This window comes from Dendrobates tinctorius, unplaced genomic scaffold (assembly GCF_039654945.1).
Source record: "Dendrobates tinctorius isolate UK_male_01 unplaced genomic scaffold, ASM3965494v1 ptg000064l, whole genome shotgun sequence".
NCBI classification, from domain to species: Eukaryota; Metazoa; Chordata; class Amphibia; order Anura; family Dendrobatidae; genus Dendrobates; species Dendrobates tinctorius.
Window position 1 is genome coordinate 9,005,342 of NW_027361732.1, and position 25,824 is coordinate 9,031,165.

The 25,824-nt window shown below is 42.7% G+C and overlaps 1 protein-coding gene across 3 annotated transcripts in view; it reads right to left on the minus strand.

Annotated features, from left to right (window-relative positions):
- GTF2F2 (general transcription factor IIF subunit 2) overlaps positions 1–24,977 on the minus strand; it is a 292,361-nt gene extending 267,384 nt beyond the window's left edge. The window contains exons 1-5 of one of the 3 annotated variants that reach the window (XM_073580282.1): positions 24,922–24,977; positions 24,706–24,818; positions 18,162–18,235; positions 8,975–8,993; positions 7,040–7,190 (exon numbers count right to left, since the gene is read on the minus strand). In XM_073580282.1, the coding sequence (XP_073436383.1) occupies positions 7,040–7,190; positions 8,975–8,993; positions 18,162–18,235; positions 24,706–24,774 (313 nt within the window). In that variant the 5' untranslated portion in view covers positions 24,775–24,818; positions 24,922–24,977. Of the gene's footprint in view, positions 1–7,039; positions 7,191–8,974; positions 8,994–18,161; positions 18,236–24,281; positions 24,662–24,705; positions 24,869–24,921 lie in introns of those variants that run through there. The other 2 variants (XM_073580284.1, XM_073580283.1) reach the window with 2 other exon arrangements.
- Between the last annotated feature and the right edge of the window lie 847 nt (positions 24,978–25,824).

The window sequence follows — 25,824 nt, forward strand, 5'->3', positions numbered from 1 at the left end:
TATTAACTCTTCAGATGCTTCACAGGAACTAAAGCAACGTGGAAGAAAAAAATTTACATTTTAATTTTTCCAACAAAAATTTTCTTTTAGCATCAATTTTTTCATTTTCACATGGGCAACAGGATAAAAAGGATCCTAAAATTTGTTGGGCAATTTCTCCTGAGTATAACGATACCTCATATGTGGTCATAAACCACTGTTTGGGCGCACAGCAGGGCTCAGAAGGGAAGGAGCGCCATTTGACTTTTGAATGGAAAATATGCTGGAATATATAGCGGTTGCCATGTCGCGTTTGGAGAGCCCCTGTGCGCCTGAACAGTGAAAACTCCCCACAAGTGACACCATTTTGGAAACTAGACCCCTTAAGGAACTTATCTAGATATGTAGTGAGCACTTTGAACCCCCAAGTGCTTCACAGAAGTTTATAACGCAGAGCAGTGAAAATAAAAAATAATTTTTTTCCTAAAAAATAGCATGCTAAAAAATCATTTTTGATTTTCACAAGGCTAAAAGGAGAAATTGGACCACAAAAGTTGTTGTGCAATTTGTCCTGAGTACACCGATACCCCATACGTGGGGGGGGGGGAACCACTGTTTGGGCGCATGGGAGAGCTAGGAAGGGAAGGAGCACCAGAAATGAAGACTTTCATGGAATGTTCTGAGGTCATCATGTTGCGTTTGCAGAGCCCCTGATGAGCCTAAACAGGAGTAACCCTCCACAAGTGACCCCATTTTGGAAAGTAGACCCCCCCCCCCCAAGGAGCTTATCTAGATGTGTAGTGAGCACTTTGAACCTCCAAGTGCTTCACAGAAGTTTATAAGCACTGAGCCATAAAAACTTTCCTCATAAATGATTTTTTAGACCGCCATTTTTTATTTTTCCAAGGGTAACAGGAGAAATTGGACCCCAAAAGTTGTTGTCCAGTTTGTCCTGAGTACGCTGGTACCTGATATGTGGGGGGGGGGGGGGGGGGGGGCGAGAAACCACTGTTTGGGCGTACGGAAGGGCTCAGAAGGGAAGGAGCGCCATTTGACTTTTTGAAAGGAAAATTAGCTCCAATCGTTAGCAGACACCATGTCGTGTTTGCAGAGCCCCTGTGTGCCTAAACTTTGGAGCTCCCCCACAAATGACCCCATGTTGGAAACTAGACCCCTCTAAGGAACTTATCTAGATGCATAGTGAGCACTTTGAACCCCCAGGTGCTTCACAGAAGTTTATAACGCAGAGCCTTGAAAATAAAAAGTAATTTTTTTTTCCTCAAAAAATGATTTTTTAGTCCGCAATTTTTTATTTTCACAAGGGAAACAGGAGAAATTGGACCCCAAAAGTTGTTGTACAGTTTGTCCTGGGTATGCTGGTACACCATATGTGGGGGGGGAACCACTGTTCGGGCACACGTCGGGGCTCGGAAGGGAAGTAGTGACGTTTTGAAATGCCGACTTTGATGGAATGGTCTGCGGGCATCATGTTAGGTTTGCAGAGCCCCTGATGTGCCTAAACAGTAGAAATTCCCCACAATTGACCACATTTTGGACACTAGACCCCCAAGGAACGTATCTAGATGTGTGGTGAGCACTTTGAACCCCCAAGTGCTTCACAGAAGTTTATAATGCAGAGACATGAAAATAAAAAAATAATTTTTTTTTCCCACAAAAATAATTTTTTAGCCCCCAATTTTTTTATTTTCTCAAGGGTAACAGGAGAAATTAGACCCCCAAAGTTGTTGTGCAATTTTTCCTGACTATGCTGATACCCCATATGTTGGGGTAAACCACTGTTTGGGCACACGTCGGGGCTTGGATGGGAGGGAGCACCATTTGACTTTTTGAAAGCAAAATTGGCTGGAATCAATGGTGGCAGCATGTCGCGTTTGGGGACCCCCTGATGTGCCTACAGTGGAAACCCCTCAACTCTAACTCTAACCCCAACACATCCCTAACCACAACCCTAACCCCAACACATCCCTAACCCTAATCCCAACCCTAACCATAAACCTAACCCCATCACACCACCCTAACCCTAATTGAAAGGGATCGGGAAGGGGTTAAAATAACTTTGTTAGTGGGAAAACCTCTTTAAAGGAAACTTTTTTTAGTCTTTGTGATATCTGTGACCCAGCATTCTTATTTTGTGTACCAACCTCTTGTGTGGCACGGTATCAAACGCTTTGGAAAAAATAAGATATACTACGTCCAATGACTCACCTTGGTCCAGTCTATAAAACCTTGGTCTACCTCTTCATAAAAGCTGGTTAGATTGGTTTGACAGGAGCGATTCCTCATAAACCCATGCTGATAAGGAGTTAACAGTTATTCTCATTGAGATAATCCAGAATAACATCCCTCAGAAACCCTTGAAATATTTTACCAACAATAGAGGTTAGACACTGGCCTATAATTTTCCAGGTTCACTTTTGGAGCCCTTTTTGAATATTGGTACCACATTTGCTATGTGCCAGCCCTGTGGAACAGACCACGTCACTAGAGAGTCCCTAAATATAAGAAATAATGGTTTGTCTATTAACGGACTTAGTTCTCTTAGTACTCGTGGGTGTATGCCATCCGGACACAGAGATTTATCTATTTTAATCTTATTTAGCCGGTTTCGCACCTTTTCTTGGGTTAGATTGGTAACCCTTAATATAGGGTTTTCTTTGTCTCTCGGCATTTCACCTAGCATGTCATTTTCCACCGAGAATACCGTGGAGAAGAAGGTGTTTAATATATTAGCTTTTTCCTCGTCACCTACAACCATTCTTTCCTCACATTTTTTTAAGGGGTCTACACTTTCACTTATGAATCTTTTACTATTGATATAGTTGAACAGTTTGGGATTAGTTTTACTCTCCTTAGCAATGTGCTTCTCCATTTCCTTTTTGGCAGCTTTAATTAGTTTTTTAGATAAAGTATTTGGCACGGGACAGTAGGGAAAAACAGGAGACGTGGATCCTGGGCCCCTGAACTGCCCCTCAGGCTAAGGGGGTGCCATGACTCTCCTTAACTTGGGGGTACATTTGATGGTAGTGACGCCCAAGTCCCCGACCTGTCCCTATCTCCTGTTCAGCCCTGAGCTAAACCCCCAACCCCCTCCCCAGGAGGTGAAACAGGGAATAAAGTGAACTGCACAAATAACACAAAAGGAAAGAAACCAGACACCACGGGGTTAAAGCAACTAAAAACCAAAACTTAGCTTTATCTGCTGCCAATGCTCCAAGCAGCAAAGTAAGGCACCCAGCAGCATCACCACTGCTCCAAATAAGCTGAACCCCCTCTCCACAAGGTAGGTCCAGTCTTCACCAAGGTTGGTTAGCAAATGACCAGTATTACCAACAGTGATCTGCAGCACCAGGTGGCCTTATAAAGGCAAGTGGAAGTAGTCACCACCTGCTGACTAACTAAACATGTAGTAAACACCAGCGGCCACTGGGACAAAAACTGACATTAAACCCCGAAGGCCTGAAAGGGAAAAAGTTTATAAAAGAGAATCCAGAATCTGACAGATCCAAAAATGGATCATGACAGTATTTTTCTCCCTATAGTTTTTAGAGCTTCAACGCTGCCATCCTGCTTTAGTAGTTAAAATGCTTTTTTTACTGTTAATTGCCCCTTTTACTTCTTTGTTTAGCCACATTGGGTTTTTCCTATTTCTTGTCTTTTTATTCTCACAAGGTCTAAACTCCTTACAGTGTCTACTAAGGATGTTCTTAAACATTTCCCATTTATCATCTGTATTCTTATTTCTGAGGACATTGTCCCAGTCAAACAGATTAAGTACATTTCTAAGCTGATCAAACTTTGCCTTCCTAAAGTTCATAAATATGTGATTCTTCAGATTTTGTATTAGTCTATGCCTGATGAAGAGACCTGAGTAGTCTCGAAAGCTTGCAATGTGTTACCGTCTTTTCAGTTAGAAATTAAATGGTATCAACCACTGAGGACTCTCAATTCTGAATATTTTTCTGTACTGGAGCTTAAAAATCTCTCAATATAACGATACATTATGGGTTCAAAAGAACTAAAGGGTCTCATCTGTTTTCCATAAAATTACTAAAAATAATGGCAGAAAAACAGTTGTTTTTTTTAAAATACACGTCCTTAGCAGTAATAACAGACACGTTTAGTATTACTGTAAATTGCAACAACCCATACAATTTTGTCAACAAATTACTTAACCCCTTAACGACCGCCGATACGCCTTTTAACGGCGGTAATTAAGGGTACTTAAACCACAGCGCCGTTAATTCACAGCGCTGTGGAGAAAGTGAATAGCGCCCCCCAGTGTCGGATTTCCTCCGGGGTCTCGGCTGCCGGGGGTAGCTGAGACCTCAGAAAACATGAATCGGTCGGTTTTTACCGACCCCGCTTTTGCGATCGCCGTTATTAAAACTATAACGGCAACCGCAAAAAAAAAAAAAAAAAAAACGCGATTTTACATTTAATTTCTCTTTCCTCTGACGTGATCGCACATCAGAGGAGAGAGAAAGAGGGTCCCCGATCCCCCCCCCCGGTACCTCTCCGTGGTCCTCTGTCCCCTCCCGGTGGTCCTGTGTCCCGCCGACGTCCTCCGGTGGGCGCCGCCATCTTGGATCCGGGGAAAATGCGCCCGCCGGGAATCTGCCGGCTCCGGCTGGCAGATTCAATTCATTCATTTTTATCACAATGATAAACTATCATCGTGATAAAAATAAACAAAATAGTACATAACCCCCGCGTTTATCACCCCCTTAGTTAGGCCAACATAACGAAATAAAGAAAATATTTTTTTTTTCAGTTTTCCATTAGGGTTAGGATTAGGGCTAGGGTTAGGGTTGGGATTAAGGTTAGGGTTGGGATTAGGGTTAGGGGTGTGTTGGGGTTAGGGTTGGGGCAAGAATTGAGGGGTTTCCACTATTTACCAACTTTGGGGGTCTAAAAATTGGGTCTAAAAAATCACTTTTGTGTAAATAAAAAAGACTTTATTTTCACGGCTCTGCGTTTATAAACTTCTGTGAAGCGCTTGGGGGTTCAAAGTGCTCACCACACATCTAGATAAGTTCCTTAGGGGGTCTAATTTACAAAATGGGGTCACTTGTGGGGGGTTTTCACTGTTTAGGCACATCAGGGGCTCTGCAAACGCAACATGACGCCCGCAGACCATTCCATCAAAGTCTGCATTCCAAAATGGCACTCCTTCCCTTCCGAGCTCTCCCATGTGCCCAAACAGTGGTTCCCCCCCACATATGGGGTATTGCTCAGGACAAATCGCACAACAACTGTGGGGGTATGATTTCTCCTGTTACCCTTGAAAAAATAAAAATTTGGGGGCGAAAAGATCATTTTTGTGGAAAAAAAATGGATTTCTTATTTTCACGGCTCTACGTTATAAACTTCTGTGAAGCACTTGAAGGTTCAAAGTGCTCACCACAATCTAGATAAGTTCCTTGGGGGGTCTAGTTTCCAAAATGGGGTCACTTGTTGGAGTTTTCCACTGTTTAGGCACATTAAGGGCTCTCCGAACGCAACATGGCATCCGATCTCAATTCCAGCCAATTCTGAGTTGAAAAAGTCAAACGACGCTCCATCCCTTGCGAGCTCTGCAGTGAGCTGAAAAAGTGGCTTACCCCCACATATGGGTATTGGCGTATTCAGGAGAAATTGTACAACAAATTTTGTGGTTGATTTTCTCTTTTAACACTTGTGAAAATAAAAAAAATTGGTTCTGAAGTAAATTTTTTGCAAAAAAAAGTTAAATGTTAATTTTTTCCTTCCACATTGCTTTAGTTCCTGTGAAGCACTTAAAGCGTTAATAAACTTCTTGAATGTGGTTTTGAGCAACTTGAGGGGTCTAGTTTTTAGAATGGTGCCAATTTTGGGAATTTTCTGTCATGTACACCCCTCAAAATGACTTTAAATATGATGTGGTCCCTAAAAAAAATGGTTTTGTAAATTTTATTGTAAAAATGAGAAATCGCTGGTCAACTTTTAACCCTTATAACTTCCTAACAAAAAAAAATTTTGCTTCCAAAATTGTGGTGATATAAAGTAGACATGTGGGAAATGTTATTTATTAAGAAATTTTTGCGACACATCTCCCTGATTTAAGGGCATAAAAATTTAAAGTTTTAAAATTGCAAAATTTTCGCCATATTTCCGTTTTTTTCATAAATAAACACAAGACTTATCGAAGAAATTTTACCACTAACATGAAGTACAATATGTCACGAAAAAACATTCTCAGAATCAGCGGGTTCCATTAAAGCGTTCCAGAGTTATAACCTCATAAAGGGACAGTGGTCAGAATTGTAAAAATTGGCCTGGTCATTAAGCTGCAAACTGGTTCTGTCGCTAAGGGGTTAAATGAGCCTGTACCTGTACAAGCATTGCGTTGTGATCATGATCTGTATTATGTGGCAACAGACTGCACCATCAAACTGATGTGTGCATAGAGCAACCAATTAAACTGTGCCCATTTTAAAGAAAAAAAAAACAGACCATATACTGGCGTGTACAGTATAGCCATATGGACTGTGTTATGGCCGCAATTTCAGACCTAACCACATATATCCTGACCTAATAGCCTAATCAGCATATATAACGTTATTAGGTAATGTGAATAAGCCTTCAAAGGAATTTTACGTCTGGATAAGTGATAAAGCCATGATCACTAGGGATCGATTGATGGGATGCACACAAGTCATGAAAGGAGAGGTCATAAAGTCCAATGTGGAAATGGAGAGATGAGGTGCATGCATGACTGACACTCCAATCACTGTCTATAGGACTGGTAGAGCCAGACGAGCCCTCTCTCACTCAATCCCACAGAGAGTGAATAGGGCAGGAGTTACTCAGGGAACTCCATTACCATAATGAGAGCGCTCCAACAATATACTTATTTTACAAATGAAATATTTAACACTTAGACCTTAGATATTTAACCTTAGAGCTATATAGAGCTTTTAAAGCTTTTAACAGTCTGTAGTGTCTCGGTCACGGCTCCATTAATACAGAAAATATATTTCACTTTTCGCTCCCGTATGAAAGTGAATCTTGGCCATCTCACCTGATAAGCTCTCGGTGAACACGGTTAGTGTCTGTCCTCCCACATTCTGCAATTGAAAAGGATGTTCCCTGGGAGCAGTAACAAAACTTGAAGCCGGTTTTCCTCCAATATCCTGTATACTAGCGAGCTCTTCATTTAGAGTAAATGAGACCTGCAAGAAAATATCTCAATTAAGTATTCCTCAAAGTTCGGTTTATGGCTTATACATGACTTTCCAAACTTTCTCAGACAGAGACCAAGATAATACCTGGTCATCACTAGACAGAGACCGAGATAATATACATCCTATAAAAGGATACCAGGTATCCAAAAACACCACTCAGAATATATGAAATTAAAATAAATATACATTACAAACTAATACATATTAAAAAAATATGAACCAAATGGTAACTGATACATGCTTAGAGGAATCAAAGAAGAAGTTAAATCACTTCCCTTGAGAAAACAGAACAGCAAAACGCGCGTTGGGGCGTCTGTGGCACTGTGTATGGTCGACGGATTCTAATTTGAGTAAGCAATATATTGCACTCCTCTCCATGTGGACTGACTAAACTTCACTTACATTTGTCTATATATGATTGGAATAAATATGTACAAATGCTATTTCTACCTGCAGTCTGACCTCACTTCACTCTACCACCTTTTTTCCGATACTTGATTTACCTTCCTCGTTGAATCCTCTAAACAAGTATCAGTTACCATTTGGTTCATTTTTTTTTATGTATTAGTTTGTAATAAAATGTATATTCATTTTAATATCATATACTCTTCTGTGTGGTGTTTTGGGACATCTGGTATCCTTTTATAGGTTGTATATGTCAGTAATGCATCTTGTTACCAATTTGTCAGTGGTGGGAAGATTTATTTTTGCATACTTATACCCCTACGACTATAAGTTCTTTGGATATCTTTATGGAGAGACCAAGAAAATGACTGGCCGTCACCAGACATAGACCTAGATGAGGTATGGGCCTCACTATATGTAATGGAGGTCCACGCTTTGCTGCATAATCTCTCAGTTTTCCTATTTCGTCACGTGAAGGCAGCATAACATTAAATACAGAATTAGAGCGTTATTTTGCTAAGCTGGAGATTGAGGAAGTCATTGACAGAATTGTTAAAAGAAAGCCTCAAAAAGGTACAGAGCACATAAGGCACAGTCATCAAATATTATTTCATATCATTATGTGGCATATAGCTATGCTATGTGCTGCACATGGACAAAATAATTGGATATCATCAGTGATCTGAAAACAGAGGAATAAACGGAGTACAAAAGTACAAAAATAGAGTAAATAACTACATTTGTACTATATTAATAACAGACCAGTAAGGTGAAGGTGGGAGAACACCACAAAAATTTGGAAACATCACAAGGGACAAAAAAGGTTTGCATAATGTATGATATAATAGTGGAAATAAGTAAAAAATAGCAGCAAGAAAATAGCAGCAAATACCAGCAGAAAAAAATTGGAGTGTATTAACTGAATAATGCTCTACCTGTGTGCAGAGTAGCAACTATTGCAAACTGTAAGTTACATCAAGTAAGATGGATTTCCAAATGCTGCTGAAATGGAGCAATGCTAAGTAATGAATATATCCAAGCATGTGAAGATAAGGTCAGAGAGCAAAAAGTGTACATAAAGAGCTTGTGCAAAAGATACACGGGCTTGCTCAGTCACATATATATTCAGGTTATATACACACACCGGTATGTATGTATGTATATACATATATACACACACGTGTGTGTATATATGTATATACATATATACACACACGTGTGTGTATATATATATATATATATATATATATACACACACGTGTGTGTATATATATATATATATATATATATATATATATATATATATATACACACACACACACACTATATATTGCAGTATAGCTCAATAATGTAAGTGCAAAGCTTACCTCCGTCTTTCCTTGGTTTCTGCAGGGGGAAACAAAACAGACGAAAGAAAACTTTAAAATGTTACATAAGTCTTATAATTCTAAAGATCATACAGGAGGGAATCACTTTTTGTAACTTCATTGGCAATTTATTAGGATAAAACTAAGATTTTGTAAAAATGCTATAAGCAAATTTTGTGTGAAAATTCGTTTAAAAAAATTAGTTCACGATAAATGACTATATGCGCAAACATAAGATCGACAAGCAGGCTGAACCAGTCATGATAAAACCACGACTGTTGTGACAGTAGTCCGACCACCGATATGTTGTAGAATACAATAACCATCTCCCACCACTTCCCTGCTACAGTACTTCTCAGTGGAATCTGTACCTCCAGCTGAGTCCACACAGACTGTCCACTAGGGTGACCGCAAAAAATCGATGTCGGAATTTTGTCCGTCTGGACCCCACAAAACGATTCCCCTTTCCAGATATTGAGATAGCCAAAATTTGAGCTCGATCAAACGACGTTAACCCGTGCCGCTCGTCGCTCAAAGTTTGAAAAAAATCCAAATTGAGGTATTTTAAGATTTAGGTATTTTGCATAGTCTGTTAGACTATAAAGAATGTGACAACAACATTGCAGAAATAGCCCTGACCAAATTTTCGAACCATTTGTGGTATTTGAATGCAGAGTTGGTGGGATTATCGTTTTTTGATCCCACCATTACAGACAATGAAAAGTTGTTAATGGCTAATAAATTGCTCAGTAGCACAGATGAACCATCAGAGCACGCTAGGGTTGTAAATCCAAAAGTTAGGAAAGAAAAATTAAAAGAGGTAGGAAGTAACCGACTTTAACGACCTTCTGACAAAAGATGAAGAACAAAAGCAATATGTCCTGCAAGTTGTAAGCAAATGCCGAGCATTATATTCTGACGTTTCAAAAACTACTTTAACAAAAGCTCTAGAATAGATTAGATAACTATGGAAAATTATCAACTCATGTAGGTTAGCGTGCTCTGATGGTTCATCTGTGCTACTGAGCAATTTATTAGCCATTAACAACTTTTCATTGTCTGTAATGGTGGGATCAAAAAACGATAATCCCACCAACTCTGCATTCAAATACCACAAATGGTTCGAAAATTTGGTCAGGGCTATTTCTGCAATGTTGTTGTCACATTCTTTATAGTCTAACAGACTATGCAAAATACCTAAATCTTAAAATACCTCAATTTGGATTTTTTCAAACTTTGAGCGACGAGCGGCACGGGTTAACGTCGTTTGATCGAGCTCAAATTTTGGCTCTCTCAATATCTGGAAAGGGGAATCGTTTTGTGGGGTCCAGACGGACTAGATTCTGACATTTTTTCCCCCCCATATGAGATCCGGTCACCCTACTGTCCACTGTAACCAATCCTTTGCCTCACTGATGACTAATGTGTCACCGCTGCATTGGTCATATATCTGTCTGGACTGAGCGGGAAATACAGAGATCAGTGAGGGGCAATAACATGCAGATTTACATTCCATACATATCTCCAAAACAAACAACAAAAGAACCTCAAAACAGGGAAAAATTACATTGTGACAAGGGCCCAAAATGGCGGCATTACACATTGAGCTGGCCATGTAATGCACCAATGTGCTGGTATCTCCAGAATGAGACATACAATGGATAGAAAAAGGCTACACACTCCTGTTAAAATGCCAGTTTTTTCTAATGTTAAAAAAAATCATACCAAGATAAGTCATATAGAATTTTTTCCACCTTTAATGTCACCCATAATCTGTACAAATCCATTGAGAAACAAGTTGAAATCATTTTGAGGGGAAAATAAAAACAACGAAACCAAAATAATACAGTTACATAAGTGTCAACATCATCTTACAATTGGGGATGTGGCTGTTTTAAACAGCTTAGGCTGGTTTCACATTAGCGCTTTTTAAGCGCACGCACGTCCGGGGGTAGCTCCGCCCCCGAGCCGGCTCTCTGCCCGGCGTGCCCGCCCCTTGCTTGTAGCGCCGCCTCCTAGCGCACAGCGGCGCCTGCGATCGGCGCACCCTATCTTTAGCATAGGGTGCGCAGATCGTGCGCAGGCCGTGCGCTAGTTGCGCTTTGACCTGCGCTGCGCACTTTTGACGGTGCGCCGTGCGCGCCAAAATCAAACTTTTCGGATTTCGGCGTGCTCAGCGCACCGTCAAAAGTGCGCAGCGCAGGTCAAAGCGCAACTAGCGCACGGCCTGCGCACCCTATGCTAAAGATAGGGTGCGCCGATCGCAGGCACCGCTGTGCGCTAGGAGGCGGTGCTACAAGCAAGGGGCGGGCACGCCGGGCAGAGAGCCGGCTCGGGGGCGGAGCAACCCCCGGCCGTGCGTGCGCTTAAAAAGCGCTAATGTGAAACCAGCCTTACAACACAGCAAAGAGATATCATTATTGAAAGTTATCAGTCAGGAGAAGGGAAATCAAGGTTACACTATTTGAACAAGATTACAAAAGATATGTTTGGCGCAATGCAAACAATGCATCACGAAGAGAACACCATGCCCACAGTGAAACATGGTAGAAGCAACATTTTGCTTTATGCCTGTTTTTTGTCAGCTGCAACTGGAGCTTTAGTCAAGAAGAAAGGAATTCTGAACAATTCCAAATATCAGACAATTTTGCAACAAACCCTTCAGGCCTCTGCAAAAAAGCTGAATTTCACCTTACAGCACAACATTGACCGTATTCCTCCAAAAGAATGGCTCGGCAGAAGAAGATCAAAGTTTTGGAACAGCCCAACAGAGCCTAGGCCTGAATCCAATTGAAAAACTGTGGGTTGACCTGAAGAAGGTGCTGTACACATAAATGCCCTCACAATCTGACAAGGAAGATTGGACAAAGATTGCCAATTCTAGATGTGCCATGCTAACAGCATTCAGCCTTCTTGGGTAGGAATCTTTCATAAATTCAAAAGGTATTTCAATAAAGTAGTTGTCAGGAACACCGCACTGCACTTGCTCACTGTGCCAGTGCGGGTGTCCTGAGTACAAAGACAGTACTCACAGATGCCTGTGGAGCAGGGCAGCAACGGTGACGATGCGTGCTTCAGAGTATCAGGACCTGAAGCACATGACTGCTGGGGGCGTGGCCTAAGCTCCACAGATCTAGGAGCTGCAGGGAAACTCCTAGAAAGGTAACTATGGGGCAATGTTACCAAGGGGCATAGACAGAGACAGAAACCAGACGAAGCCAGGGTCAAAGCACCAGATAGCAATACAGTACCACGGGGTTTAGACAGAAAGGATAGTCAGGACGTAGCAATAGGTCAGAAAACCAGAACGGGCAATAGACGGTACAATAGGGACAAACTGTAACAGAGTAACGATAGCCAAGCCAGGAGGTCAGAACCGGAGAAGACAGTAGTACCAAAGCGAGAGACAGAGTACAGAGTGAGGGAACAGGCCGGGTCATACACGGGAAGCAAACAAGCAACGCAGCATACACGCACACCAGGGGTCAGACACACTAGAACAACAGTATAGCTGACAGAGAGCCCTGGTAAAGAGTGAGTATAAATACCCCTCCCAGATCCAGAAAGAGGCCACGAACACTTAACCCTGTGAGTGCAGGGCAAGAACCCTGTTCAAACCATGACAGTACCCCCCTCTTAATGGGGAGCCACTGGACCCCCAGGCTTGTCTGGGTATCTGGCGTGGAAAGCCCGCACCAGACGATCGGCATGCACCGAACTGGCCGGAACCCATGACCGATCCTCCAGAGAGTACCCCTTCCAGTGTATCAGATACTGGAGTCTCCGGCGCACCCACCGGGAGTCAACAATGCGCCCTACGTCATACTCCAGCTGCCCCTCTACCAGCACTGGCGGAGCATTTGATGAGGGATCCTCTCTCACTGTCCCCACAGGCTTTAACAGGGACCTGTGGAAGACATTAGAAATTTTAAAGGAGGTGGGCAGCTGCAGTCGGTAGGCTACTGGGTTAACAACCTCCACAACTTTGTATGGGCCAATAAACTTGGGGCCCAGCTTTATAGAAGGTATCTTAAGCTTGATATTGCGGGTGGATAGCCACACCTTCTCCCCTACTGCAAATGCTGGACCTGGCCCCCTCCTCCTGTCAGCAAACCGCTTATAGTTTTCCTGGGCCTTGGAAATATTCCTCTGAACCTCCCTCCAAAGAATTCTAAGACGTTGTGTCACATCCTCAGCACCAGGACAACCTGAATCCATACAAGAAAACTCTCCAAAATGTGGGTTAAAGCCATAGTTGACCTGAAAAGGAGACTTCCCAGTAGACTGACTCACACGACCGTTGAATGCAAACTCTGCCATGGGCAATACCTCACACCAGTCCTCCTGCCTGGAAGAGGCCAAGCATCTCAGAATCTGCTCCAACGATTGGTTCGTGCGCTCCGTCTGTCCATTAGACTCTGGGTGGTAGGCAGAGGAGAAGGACAACGAAATCCCCAGCTTTTTGCAAAAAGCCCTCCAGAACCTGGCTACAAACTGTACCCCTCTGTCTGACACCACATTCATAGGCACTCCATGTAACCTAATTATATGCTGCATAAATAAGCGGGCCAGGGTTTCGGCAGATGGTAACGCGGGGAGAGGTACAAAGTGAGCTTGTTTTGAAAACCTATCCACCACCACCCATATCACCGAGTTGCCCCTGGAAGGAGGAAGATTTGTGATAAAATCCATGGACAAATGTGTCCATGGTCTATCCGGAATTGGCAAAGGCACCAATTCCCCGGCCGGCCGGACCTGAGAACTTTTAGAACGAGCGCACACCCCACATGCAGTCACAAACTTTTTAATATCTGTTACCATAGAGGGCCACCAGAAATCCCTTGCAATTGCCCCCCGGGTAGCTGCAATCCCAGGATGAGCACTCAACACAGAATCATGAAATTCCTGCATAAGTCCGAGACGGAAACGTTCCGGTACAAACAATTTACCCGGGGGTTTACCACCAGGAGCCCGAGCCTGGGCCTCCAAAATCCCTCTCTGTAACTCAGATGAGATTTCGGCCACCACTACTCCTGGCTGAAGAATGGAGGAGGGAGGTTCTGGAGGGGACACCGAATCAAAGCTTCGGGATAAGGCATCAGCCTTGATGTTTTTAGATCCCGGGCGGAATGTGATGGTAAACTGAAAACGAGAAAAAAAAAAGCGCCCACCGAGCCTGTCTGGGGGTCAATCTCTTGGCAGACTCGATATAGGCCAAATTTTTGTGATCAGTGATGACTGTAATGGGATGAACAGACCCCTCCAGGAAATGCCTCCATTCTTCAAAAGCCAACTTTACCGCCAACAACTCTCTATTGCCGACATCGTAATTTCTCTCGGCAGAGGAAAATTTTTTAGAGAAGAAGGCGCAAGGCCTCAGGTTAGTAAGGGTAGGAGGGCCCTGAGACAAAACTGCCCCCACCCCCACTTCCGAGGCGTCAAACTCCACGACAAAAGGTCTTGACGGGTCGGGTTGTACCAATACAGGGGCTGAAGAAAAGCACTTTTTTAATGTCATGAAAGAGTTTTTTGCAGCTACAGACCAATTTTTTACATCAGCTCCCTTGAGAGTGAGGTCCGTTAGAGGCTTTACCACCTGCGAAAAGCCCTTAATAAATTTCCTATAAAAGTTGGCAAAACCCAAAAATCGTTGCAACCCTTTCAAGTCATGAGGTTGCACCCACTCCGTAACAGCCTGGACTTTCTTAGGATCCATGCGGAACCCCTCCCCTGACACAATCAACCCCAGAAAGGATACTCCTTGCATGAAAAATGAGCATTTTTCCAGCTTGGCATACAAATGATTCTCCCTCAGTCTCATGAGAACCATCCGCAAATGGTGCAAGTGAGATTGACTGTCCACCGAGTACACCAGAATGTCATCCAAATAGATAACCACAAAACGACCGATTAAATCAGAGAAAATTATATTAATAAAATTCTGAAAAACAGCAGGAGCGTTGGTGAGACCAAAGGGCATAACCAAGTTTTCGAACAGCCCTTCAGTCGTCAGGAATGCTGTTTTCCATTCGTCCCCTTCACGGACTCTTATAAGGTTATATGCCCCACGTAAATCCAGTTTAGAGAACCACTTGGCCCCGGTGAGTTGGTTACATAGATCAGGAATTAGGGGGAGAGGGTATGTATTTTTCACAGTAATTTTGTTTAATTCCCGAAAGTCGAGACACGGCCGCAAACCACCATCTTTTTTCTTAACAAAAAAGAAGCCCGCTGCCACAGGTGAAACAGAAGGCCTAATATGCCCTTTGCGGAGACTCTCAGTAATGTACTCCTTCATGGCTAGACGTTCGGGCCCGGACAAATTGAACAGGCGAGCCTTGGGTAACTTGGCTCCAGGGACTAGATTAATGGCACAATCAAAGGGTCTATGTGGTGGTAGCGCCTCAGCCTCACTTTCAGAAAATACGTCTTCAAAATCTTTCAGGCACTCCGGAATACCTTCCAGATCGACAGACGACACTGACACAGATTTTACTGGGGTGACAAGAGTTGTCAAGTTACAACATAGACCGTTAGCCATACAACCCCACTGAATGATCTCCCCTGTGACCCAGTCAATAGTAGAATTGTGACGTTGAAGCCAAGGCATACCCAGTATCAGTCCAGCCGGCAGATTATTTATGACAAAACATCTTAATTTTTCCACGTGAGTGGAACCCACTTTCAGAGAAAAGGTATCAGTCATGAAACAAATTCACTCCTGGGTGATAGGAGAAGAATCAATTGCCACGATTTTAACAGGATCTTTTAACCCGACTGTTCCTATCTTATGAAAAGTCACCACTTTGGCATCGATCAGATTAATAGAAGAACCACAGTCAACAAAGGCGGTAGTCCCAACCGGACCGCCTGTAAGTTCCAGTTCCACCGGAAGCAGAATTTTAGTAAGCGAGTAAAAGGGTACCTGGGAGTCTGGGCAACCTCCTCAATTGTTACCCAGACTCAGTCGTTTTCCTGACGGCTTCACTGAAGAAGGGCAAGAAGGACAGTTCCTTCTCCAATGTCCAGCGGATCCACAGTAAAAGCACAATTGGTTGTTTCTTCGGTGTCGCCTCTCTTTTTCCTCCAATGATGTGGCACCAACCTCCATGGGCTCAGGACTAGATGCAGAGTCTCTCAGATTGGAGAATAAAGGGGTCTCCTGCAGCATGACCCCTCTTGCCCGCAGCCTACGGTCCATGCAGACAGCCTGGATCATAGCGTCCTCCAAAGAATCTGGTGGAGGATGAAGGGCTAGGGCATCTTTCAAACGTTCTGACAGGCCTCTGCAGAACAAACCCCGGAGGGCAGCGTCATCCCAGGAGACCTCCGCTGCCCAGCATCTGAACTCAGAGCAGAACCATTCAGCAGAGTTCCTTCCCTGTGTCACATTCATCACCATATCCTCTGCCAGACGCACTCTATCAGGCTCATCATAAATGTGCCCCAGAGCCTCAAAGAACAAATTCACAGACATGCGTTTAGGAGCAGAGGAAGAGAGAGAGAAAGCCCATGCCTGTGGAGCCCCCCGAAGTAGGGAAATGATGACCCCCACCCTCTGGAACTCATCCCCGGAAGAGCGGGGTCTCAGAGAAAAAAAAAAAGCTTGCATCCTTCTCTGAACGACCTGAACTCCTTTTTATCCCCTGAGAAAAGGTCTGGCAATTTGACCGGAGATTCTGGGAATGCCAATGACACATCTCTATCCCCAGCACAAGAATCCCCTGTAGCGGCAGCCCCCTGTACCGTATCCACCAACTGTTGCTGGGTCTGGGCCATCGTGCGCTGTTCCACATTAAGTTTGTGGAACATTTGGGTCAGGTGCTTGACCTGATCAGCCAAAGCTTGTATGGGATCCATGAGGATAACACACTTTTTTTTTTTTTTTTTCCTCAGAGGGGGAAAAAAAAACTGAAATGGTCAGCTATAATGTCAGGAACACCGCACTGCACTTGCTCACTGTGCCAGTGCGGGTGTCCTGAGTACAAAGACAGTACTCACAGATGCCTGTGGAGCAGGGCAGCAACGGTGACGAAGCGTGCTTCAGAGTATCAGGACCTAAAGCACATGACTGCTGGGGGCGTGGCCTAAGCTCCACAGATCTAGGAGCTGCAGGGAAACTCCTAGAAAGGTAACTACGGGGCAATGTTACCAAGGGGCATAGACAGAGACAGAAACCAGACGAAGCCAGGGTCAAAGCACCAGATAGCAATACAGTACCACGGGGTTTAGACAGAAAGGATAGTCAGGACGTAGCAATAGGTCAGAAAACCAGAACGGGCAATAGACGGTACAATAGGGACAAACTGTAACGGAGTAACGATAGCCAAGCCAGGAGGTCAGAACCGGAGAAGACAGTAGTACCAAAGCGAGAGACAGAGTACAGAGTGAGGGAACAGGCCGGGTCATACATGGGAAGCAAACAAGCAACGCAGCATACACGCACACCAGGGGTCAGACACACTAGAACAACAGTATAGCTGACAGAGAGCCCTGGTAAAGAGTGAGTATAAATACCCCTCCCAGATCCAGAAAGAGGCCACGAACACTTAACCCTGTGAGTGCAGGGCAAGAACCCTGTTCAAACCATGACAGTAGTAGGCTAAGGGTGTGCACATTTAGGCAAACACATTATTTTAGTTCTTTATTTACACCGCAAACATTTCAGCTTATTTTTCAGTTCATGTGTACTAATTATAGGTGACATTAAACGGTGGAAACAGTTCTGAAATTATTTTTTTCTACATAACACCAACGTGGAGTCCAGTGCAGTAGGGGACTTACGGTAGCCCCTATAATGACTATGCATCAAAACTCTTGGCCACACCATGGGTGCACCGTGGGCACCTAATTTCCATACATATTAAAAGTTGTTTTTTTTACAGGCATTGTACCAGTCACAGGTACAGTGCTAGAATGGTTTTTATAGGGGCCAAGTCCCCTACAACATGGAATAATCCATTTAAAATGCATTTGGGGGGTTAAGGACTCCCTTTAGATTGCAGAATAGGAAAACTGATTCTTAAGCTCACTGACAATAACAGCCAAGTTCATGACTACAATAACTAAGCAGATTTATCGTCAATGTGTGGCAAGGATAACAAAACCCTACATCAATACTGATCGGTGATTTAGGCTCAACGTTGGATGTCACCAGAGACCATCAACCAGAAAAATATTGGCTTACTTGACGATTCGCAGCTTTCCAACTTCGCCCCTTCCTGAGGCTTTCGCCCACTGCTGAGCCAAGTACTTTGGAAGCTGCAAAAAGAACAAGCATCCATTAAATGGCAGCACTTCTGCAAAGAACACATCTCTGTCGCTGTATACCAATCCGATGGCGCCGATTAGCAATGCCAATACCCCAAAGTGTCTGCTCTTTGAAAATGCAAACAGGCTAAAAACACTGGATTTCGTCAGCGCGGATCGGCCTTGTTCGGCTGATAGCTATTATATTTGAATATCAAAAGAAACATTTGCAGGAGAAATGAGAAGACATCAAAGTGTGTGACTGTTTATCTGCTCAGTTTCTGACAGCAATGTGCCAAGAGGAATTTCACTGTTCTGTACCATCGACCGTACATGACAGCATCTGTCGGTCAACCAAATGCAGCCAAATATATTATTTTTTGTTTCCTAAAAATCTTTCTGAAATAGAAGACTATTCTTGAAACCATTCATTGCTCTCTAAAGTAAATTTGCCGTGGACAATGTAGTAAATGGTCACTGTACTTAGTGTCAGCTTAATCTCATTTATTCGATAATGCCATTTTCAGCACATTAAGGTCTTACCCCCAAAAACCGCACCAAAGTACCGGCAACCAAGTGTCGCCTTCTTTTGTAGCTTGCGGACCACCGTCCATTGTCAGGTGACGGTGGTCCGCAAGCAGCAGAGACCACAAGACATATTACTGAGAGTGGGGGTGTTCATCTGCCTCTTTTCTGTCTGTCAGACTTCATACAGACCCAACAGTAAAATGGGCTTTCATCTGGGGCAATCCATTGGACAAGATCAACGTGGAGGAAAGTGAGAAAAAGGCAGTTCCAGGACCAACAATACTGGCAGAATGCTGGTGAAGAGAAACAGCTTCCTAAGACTGGATGTCAATTTACAGAGCTTAAAGTGAACCAGCCATATTGTACAAGTAGTCCAATCTGTGGATGACAGATGAGAAGCTGAGCAGAATTAGATGGAAAATATTCAGTATAACTAAATATTTATTGACATCCCTGGTGATTGCATGTATAGGAGTCCAGTGGGCGGTCTTACTCAGTGACTGACAGCTATCTCTGAAAGCACAGTCAGACAGGGAGGACTGTTGATCACTGACTAGGACCGCCCACTGGACTCATACGCGCCCAAACATCAGGGATTTCAATGAATAAAATGCAAGGTTTACCGACATTCCCCCCACCAAAAAAAGAAATAATATAAATCTGATCAGCTCCTCCTGCTCTATAACATACTGCCTGAAGATCACATACCATTTTGCAACATGATAGGTTCTCTTTAAGGCCATGGTCACACGTTCAGTGTTTGATCAATAGTGCAAGCCAAAATCAGTAGGTGTATTATATGGAATATATTTTTGACAAATTTTTCCTTTTTTTTAAAAACACTAGTGTGTCTCCGGCCTAAGCTGGTTGTGCACTTCCAGGTATCTTGATTCGTGTACAGACCTTAATTTATGGATCGGCTGCAGGTCTCTTGACTGAAATGCAACAGCCTCACAGGCGTATGAGTCCGGTGGAGTTTGGTCAGGAGGCCAACAACTGGTCTGTAGTAGGTAAGCCAAATCGGCCAAAACCAGGGGTGGAACAAGCAGAGGAAAAGTATGAGAAACACATCACCACTTCTGTAATTATCACTCACTCCTTGGAATGGGCTTACAGATACTGTGGTAAAAGACTGACCAAATACTCAAAGTGTGAACGTGGCCTAAAACTCAGGATAGCTACTGGACATATTAGACTAATAAAAATACACTTTTCATATGTGGGGGTTGAGGACAGAAACATGCTTTTCTTTTTATACAGATTTTGACCCTCTCCCTCCACAAGTGATGTTTTCAGGATTTCCATAGAATTGCACAGGAGAGAGAATTCCTGATACCTTGATGATGCTTCTGCTACCTGGGCAATGCTAGAGAAATCCTGAAAACATGACCTGTGGGGGGCTGTGAGGACTGGACTTTGGGAACCATTCCAATTCATGAGTCCACAGAATTTGGAGTATTTTCAGCTTCTCCCAATCCAAGTTATTCCTAACACATTCAAAGAGTTTGATCTCCGAGGACAGTTCATTGTCTCCGATGGAGCAGCCAGCCAGTGTGCATGGAGGGGGTTATGCCCCGACAAAGAAGAATCAGGCAATCGAACTTCAACGTGTGACACTTTTGCTCTCAAGTAAAATAGGTCACCGTCAGAGGTGACTGGCAGCAGCTCACTCCTCTCGCCCTATTTAGAATACACGCACGCTCAGCTAAACCAAGTGTGCACGATTCGGCCGACAGGTATTTACAGCATATGGCCAGCTTAAAGAGGCTTTCCTGAGTTTCAAAAAACTTAGCCAAGGATGGGGAAGGTTATAAAATTAAGAAATAGCCATTATTTTCCCGGTTGATTTCTCCCTGCTGGATCAGTGGTCCCCAGCCCATCTTTCACAAATTATGTTCATAGATTATTCATATTATCACTGTAGCAAGTCAGAGGCCTCTGGGTGGCATGGCCACCAATGGCACATGGTCTCTAAGACCAATAACTGCTGCATCGGTGACATGAATGATGGATAAGATATAATCATTAACCCCTTCACCCCCAAGGGTGGTTTACACATTCATGACTGGGCCAATTTTTACAATTCTGACCACTGTCCCTTTATGAGGTCATAACTCTGGAACACTTCTATGGATCCCGGTGATTCTGACATTGTTTTCTCGAGACATATTGTACTTCATGTTAGTGGCAAAATTTCATTCATATAACTTACGTTTATTTGTGAAAAAAAACGGAAATTTGGCGAAAATTTTTAAAATTTCGCAATTTTCCAACTTTTTTATGCCCTTAAATCACAGAGATATGGCACACAAAAAACTTGATAAGTAACATTTCCCACATGTTTACTTTACATCAGCACAATTTTGGAACCAAAATTTTTTTGTTAGTAAGTTATAAGGGTTAAAAGTTGACCAGCGATTTCTCATTTTTACAACACCATTTTATTTTTAGGGACCACATCACATTTGAAGCCACTTTGAGGGGTCTATATGATAGAAAATACCCAAAAGTGACACCATTCTAAAAACTGCACCCCTTAAGGTGCTCAAAACCACATTCAAGAAGTTTATTAACCCTTCAGGTGCTTCACAGGAATTTTTTGAATATTTAAAAAAAAATGAACATTTAACTTTTTTTCACAAAAAAAATAATTCAGGTTCAATTTTTTTTTATTTTACCAAGGGTAACAGGAGAAATTGGACTGGAAAAGTTATTGTGCAATTTGTCCTGAGTACGCTGATACCTGTTATGTGGGGGGAACCACTGTTTCGGTGCATGTCGCGTTTGGAAAGCAAGTGACCCCATTTTGGAAACTAGACCCCCTAAGGAACTTATCTAGATGTGTGGTGAGCACTTTGAACCCCCAAGGGCTTCACAGACGTTTATAACGCCCGGGCGTGAAAATAAAAAAAATCATATTTTTTTCCCACAAAAATGATATTTTTGCCCCCAATTTTTTATTTTCCTAAGGGTAACAGGAGAAATTGGACCCCAAAAGTTGTTTTGCAATTTGTCCTGAGTAGGCTGATACCCCATATGTGGGAGTAAAACACTGTTTGGGCGCATGGCAGAGCTTGGAAGGACCAACATTTGACTTTTTCAACGCAGAATTGGCTGGAATTGAGATCAGACGCCATGTTGCGTTTGGAGAGCACCTGATGTGCCCAAACAGTGGAAACCCCCCAATTATAACTCTAACCCTAACCCCAACACACCCCTAACCCTAATCCCAGCCAACACTAGCCTTAACCCTAATGGGAAAATGGAAATAAATACATTTTCTTTTAATTTTATTATTTTTCCCTAACTAAGGGGGTGATAATGGGGGGTTTGATTTACTATTTATAGCGGTTTTTATATTTGGCAGCTGTCACACGCTAAAAGACGCTTTTTATTGTAAAAATAGTTTTTGCATCACCACATATTGAGAGCTATAATTTTTCCATATTTTGACCCACTGAATCATGTGAGGTCTTATTTTTTGCGGGACGAGTTGACGTTTTTATTGGTATCATGTTCGGGCACGTGACATTTTTTGATCGCTTTTTATTTCGTTTTTTGGGACGCAGAATGAACAAAAACCAGCGTTTCATGAATTTCTTTTGGGGGGGTGCGTTTACACCGTTCCGCGTGCGGTAAAACTGATAAAGCGGTTTTACTCTTCGGGTCAGTACAGTTACAGCGATACCTCATTTAGGTCGTTTTTTTATGTTTTGTCGGTTTTATGCAATGAAAACAATTTTATATAAAAAATAATTATTTTTGCATCGCTTTATTCTGCGAGTTATAACTTTTTTATTTTTTCTCTGATGATGCTGTATGGTGGCTCGTTTTTTGTGGGACAAGATGATGTTTTCAGCGGTACCATGGATATTTATATGCGTCTTTTTGATCGCGCTTTATTGCACTTTTTGTTCAGCGGTATGATAAATCATTTTTTGCTTCGTTTTTTATTATTTAAGGGGTTCACTAATGGGACTGTTTTATAGGGCAGGTCGTTACGGAAGCGGCGATACCAAATATGTGTACTTTTATTGTTTGTTTTTTTATTTCCAAAAAATAATTTTATTAGGGAATATTTTTTTTTAATTTATTTAGCGATTTTTTTAAAATTTTTAAACTTTTTTTTTTTTTTCTTTTAACTTTATTAGGTTGTCCCAGGGGGGACATCACTGTCCTGTGACAGATCAGCGATCTGTCACAGGCAGTGCTGGAGGCTTCCTCATGCCGGCGCTTTGCAGGCATGAGGAAGCAGGCTCCCTGTAGGCCCCCGAAGGTCCCCGTCGCCATCTTGAATTCGGGGACCTGCAGGGAAAGAGCCCCCCAGCAGCAGCGCTGCACATTGCACTGCTGTGGGGGGGCTCAGGGAAGCACAGAGGGAGCCCCCTCCCTGCCAATGCTTCCCTTTAACCCCCGATACACCGCGATCGTGTTTGATCGCAGTGTGCAAGGGGTTAACGTGCCTTGGGCTAAACTTCATAGGAGAACTTAATTTTCACTTTATACTGCAATATTCCAGTATTATAATATAAAGCGATCAAATGATAAGGACTAAAAATGATAAAATGGGCTGTAAGTGATGAAAACGTCACATATACCACTAATTGGGATCAATGAAACAGTCCGCTCAGGATGCAAAAAACGAGCACTTCAACAGCTTTCTCAATGCCAAAAAACTACAGACAAATTACAATTTTGTAAACAATCTTCTGAAATGTCTAAACCACTTAAGAAAAAAAAATCTATACAAGTTTTCTTATTGACAGAATTGCAAAATTGCATTTTTTCATGATTTCATCGCAATTTAATTTTTTTTATTTTTTATTTATTTAGTACATTACATGGTAAAATGAACGGAGTCATTCAAAAATACAACTAATACTGCAAAACAAAAGCCAAGAACAAGCCACCATACAGCTATGTCGACAGAAAAATAAAATACGACACTTAAAGGGAATGTGTACGAAGGATTTTACACACATTATGTATATGTGCATGTATGTAGTTCTCTCAAAGACAAGTCCAGGACACCTTTACATGGGGACGTCTCTGCATGTAACGAGCGCGGAGCAATGAGAATACGTCACTCTGCATTCAGTCAAAAGTCTGTCTACATGGCCCAATGTCCCTGTACAGGGACAAATACTTATTAATGCGCCTCTAAGGCCACGGTCACACGCTCAGTATTTGGTCAGTATTTGACCTCAGTATCTGTAAGCCAAATCGGGAGTGGGAGATGAATACAGAAGTGGTGACGTGTTTCTATTATACTTTCCCTCTGTTCCACGCCTGATTTTGGATTATAAATACTGAGGTATAGTACTGACCGTGTGAACGTCGCCTTACAGTTTGGATGTTGTCAGCAGCATCTGCTCATCAATTATCATCTTATTGGCCACAGACAATACGGTCAGATGGCAAATGACTGCTTCACTAAGTCAACCAATCATAAGTCGCTCATTCGAGGGATTGCTGGTCCGTGTAAAGGGGTATTCATTGTACCTATGGTCACAAAGTGATCAGTACTAACCATTAATAGTCACCTGCACTAACAGTTAGGGAACAGACATCACTGGGTGGGGACGCCCTTGCTGAATGCTCAGGACTGTGGCGTTACAGGTGGGATCACTGTGCCCTTGCACATGGCTCATGGAGCAGGAGCTCAGGAGGGCACAATTACCAAACGTTGTACTCAGGAAGTGATACATCTGCCACCAGCAGCCAATCAGGAAGCTGCTTTGCTCCTTATAACTCCTCTGAAAAAGAGAGCTCAGCTTTTATTGTTTGTCATGTGTTGCACCAGTCTTTATAATATACTCTGTACATTATCGCACTCAGCACATGCGCAGTAGAGCAGAAGAGTGATCAATAATAATCCCGGTATGAGCCCTGACAGGTGCTGACCACACACTGATGGTGAGTCCAGATCCTATCACTTCACTCCAGGCTCTCACCTTAACCAGCCACATGCCGGTATTCTGCTTCGCTCCGCTAAGATCCAGTTCTCCTTTATCTGCAGACATGTCGACGTCTAGCCTTCTTGGTAACACTGTGTTATTACCGGCACCTGGGGGAAGACGGAAGACGGTGCACACGGAGTACGGAGAAAGAGCAGGGACAAACTTCCTAGTGCGTTTATACTGCCCCTAGTGCTTGTGTGGTAGTGTTACCTGCGGCTGAGGAGCGTTGTCTCCCTAACGTCAGCCATAGTGTCCGCAGTACGGTGTGAGCAGCAATAGCAGAGGCAGGAGCCCCCAGGAACAATGGCACACATGATTAACCCCTTCACCCCCGCTTTACTTAGTTCTATTTTTCGCTCCCCTTCTTCCCAGAGCCATAATATTTTTATTTTTTGGTCAATATGGCCATGTGATGGCTTGTTTTTTGCCGGACGAGTTGTACTTTTGAACAGCACCGTTGATTTTACCATATAATGTACTGGAAAACGGGAAAAAAAATTCCTAGTGCAGTGAAATTGCAAAATAAGTACAATTCAACAATTGTTTTTGGTTGTTTTTGTTTTTTATCATGTTCACTAAATGCTAAAACTGACCTGCCATTATGATTCTCCAGGTCATTACGAGTTCATAGACATCACACATGTCTAGGTTCTCTTTTATCTAAGTGGTGAAAAAAAAATCCAAAATTTGTTTTAAAAAAAATTACATAATTCCGACACCTTACACAAAAATAAGAACAGAATACAATTTCAATGCATTTCAGAAACAAGTCCTCTGCCTGACAATAGAAGGACCAGGGAAATACCCAAATGGACACTCACTACAGCATAGTATACACAAGAACAGAGAGTGTAAATTCAAAAAATCCGTATAAAGATAAATATTTTATTATATGAAGAAATGCACAAAGTGCACATTACCATAATATCACAAAGGATAACAAGGGATTCAAATAAGGGGACGGAGAAGCAAACAGGTATGTAATCTGGGCCTTAATAAAACATTAAGAGGTGGGTAGACAATCAATATAATAAATATGTCTCAATTACAGCATAAAGCGCAAGTGCCTTAGTGCAAGCCGGGGATGCTGGCATCTCAAAAGTTGGCCACAAA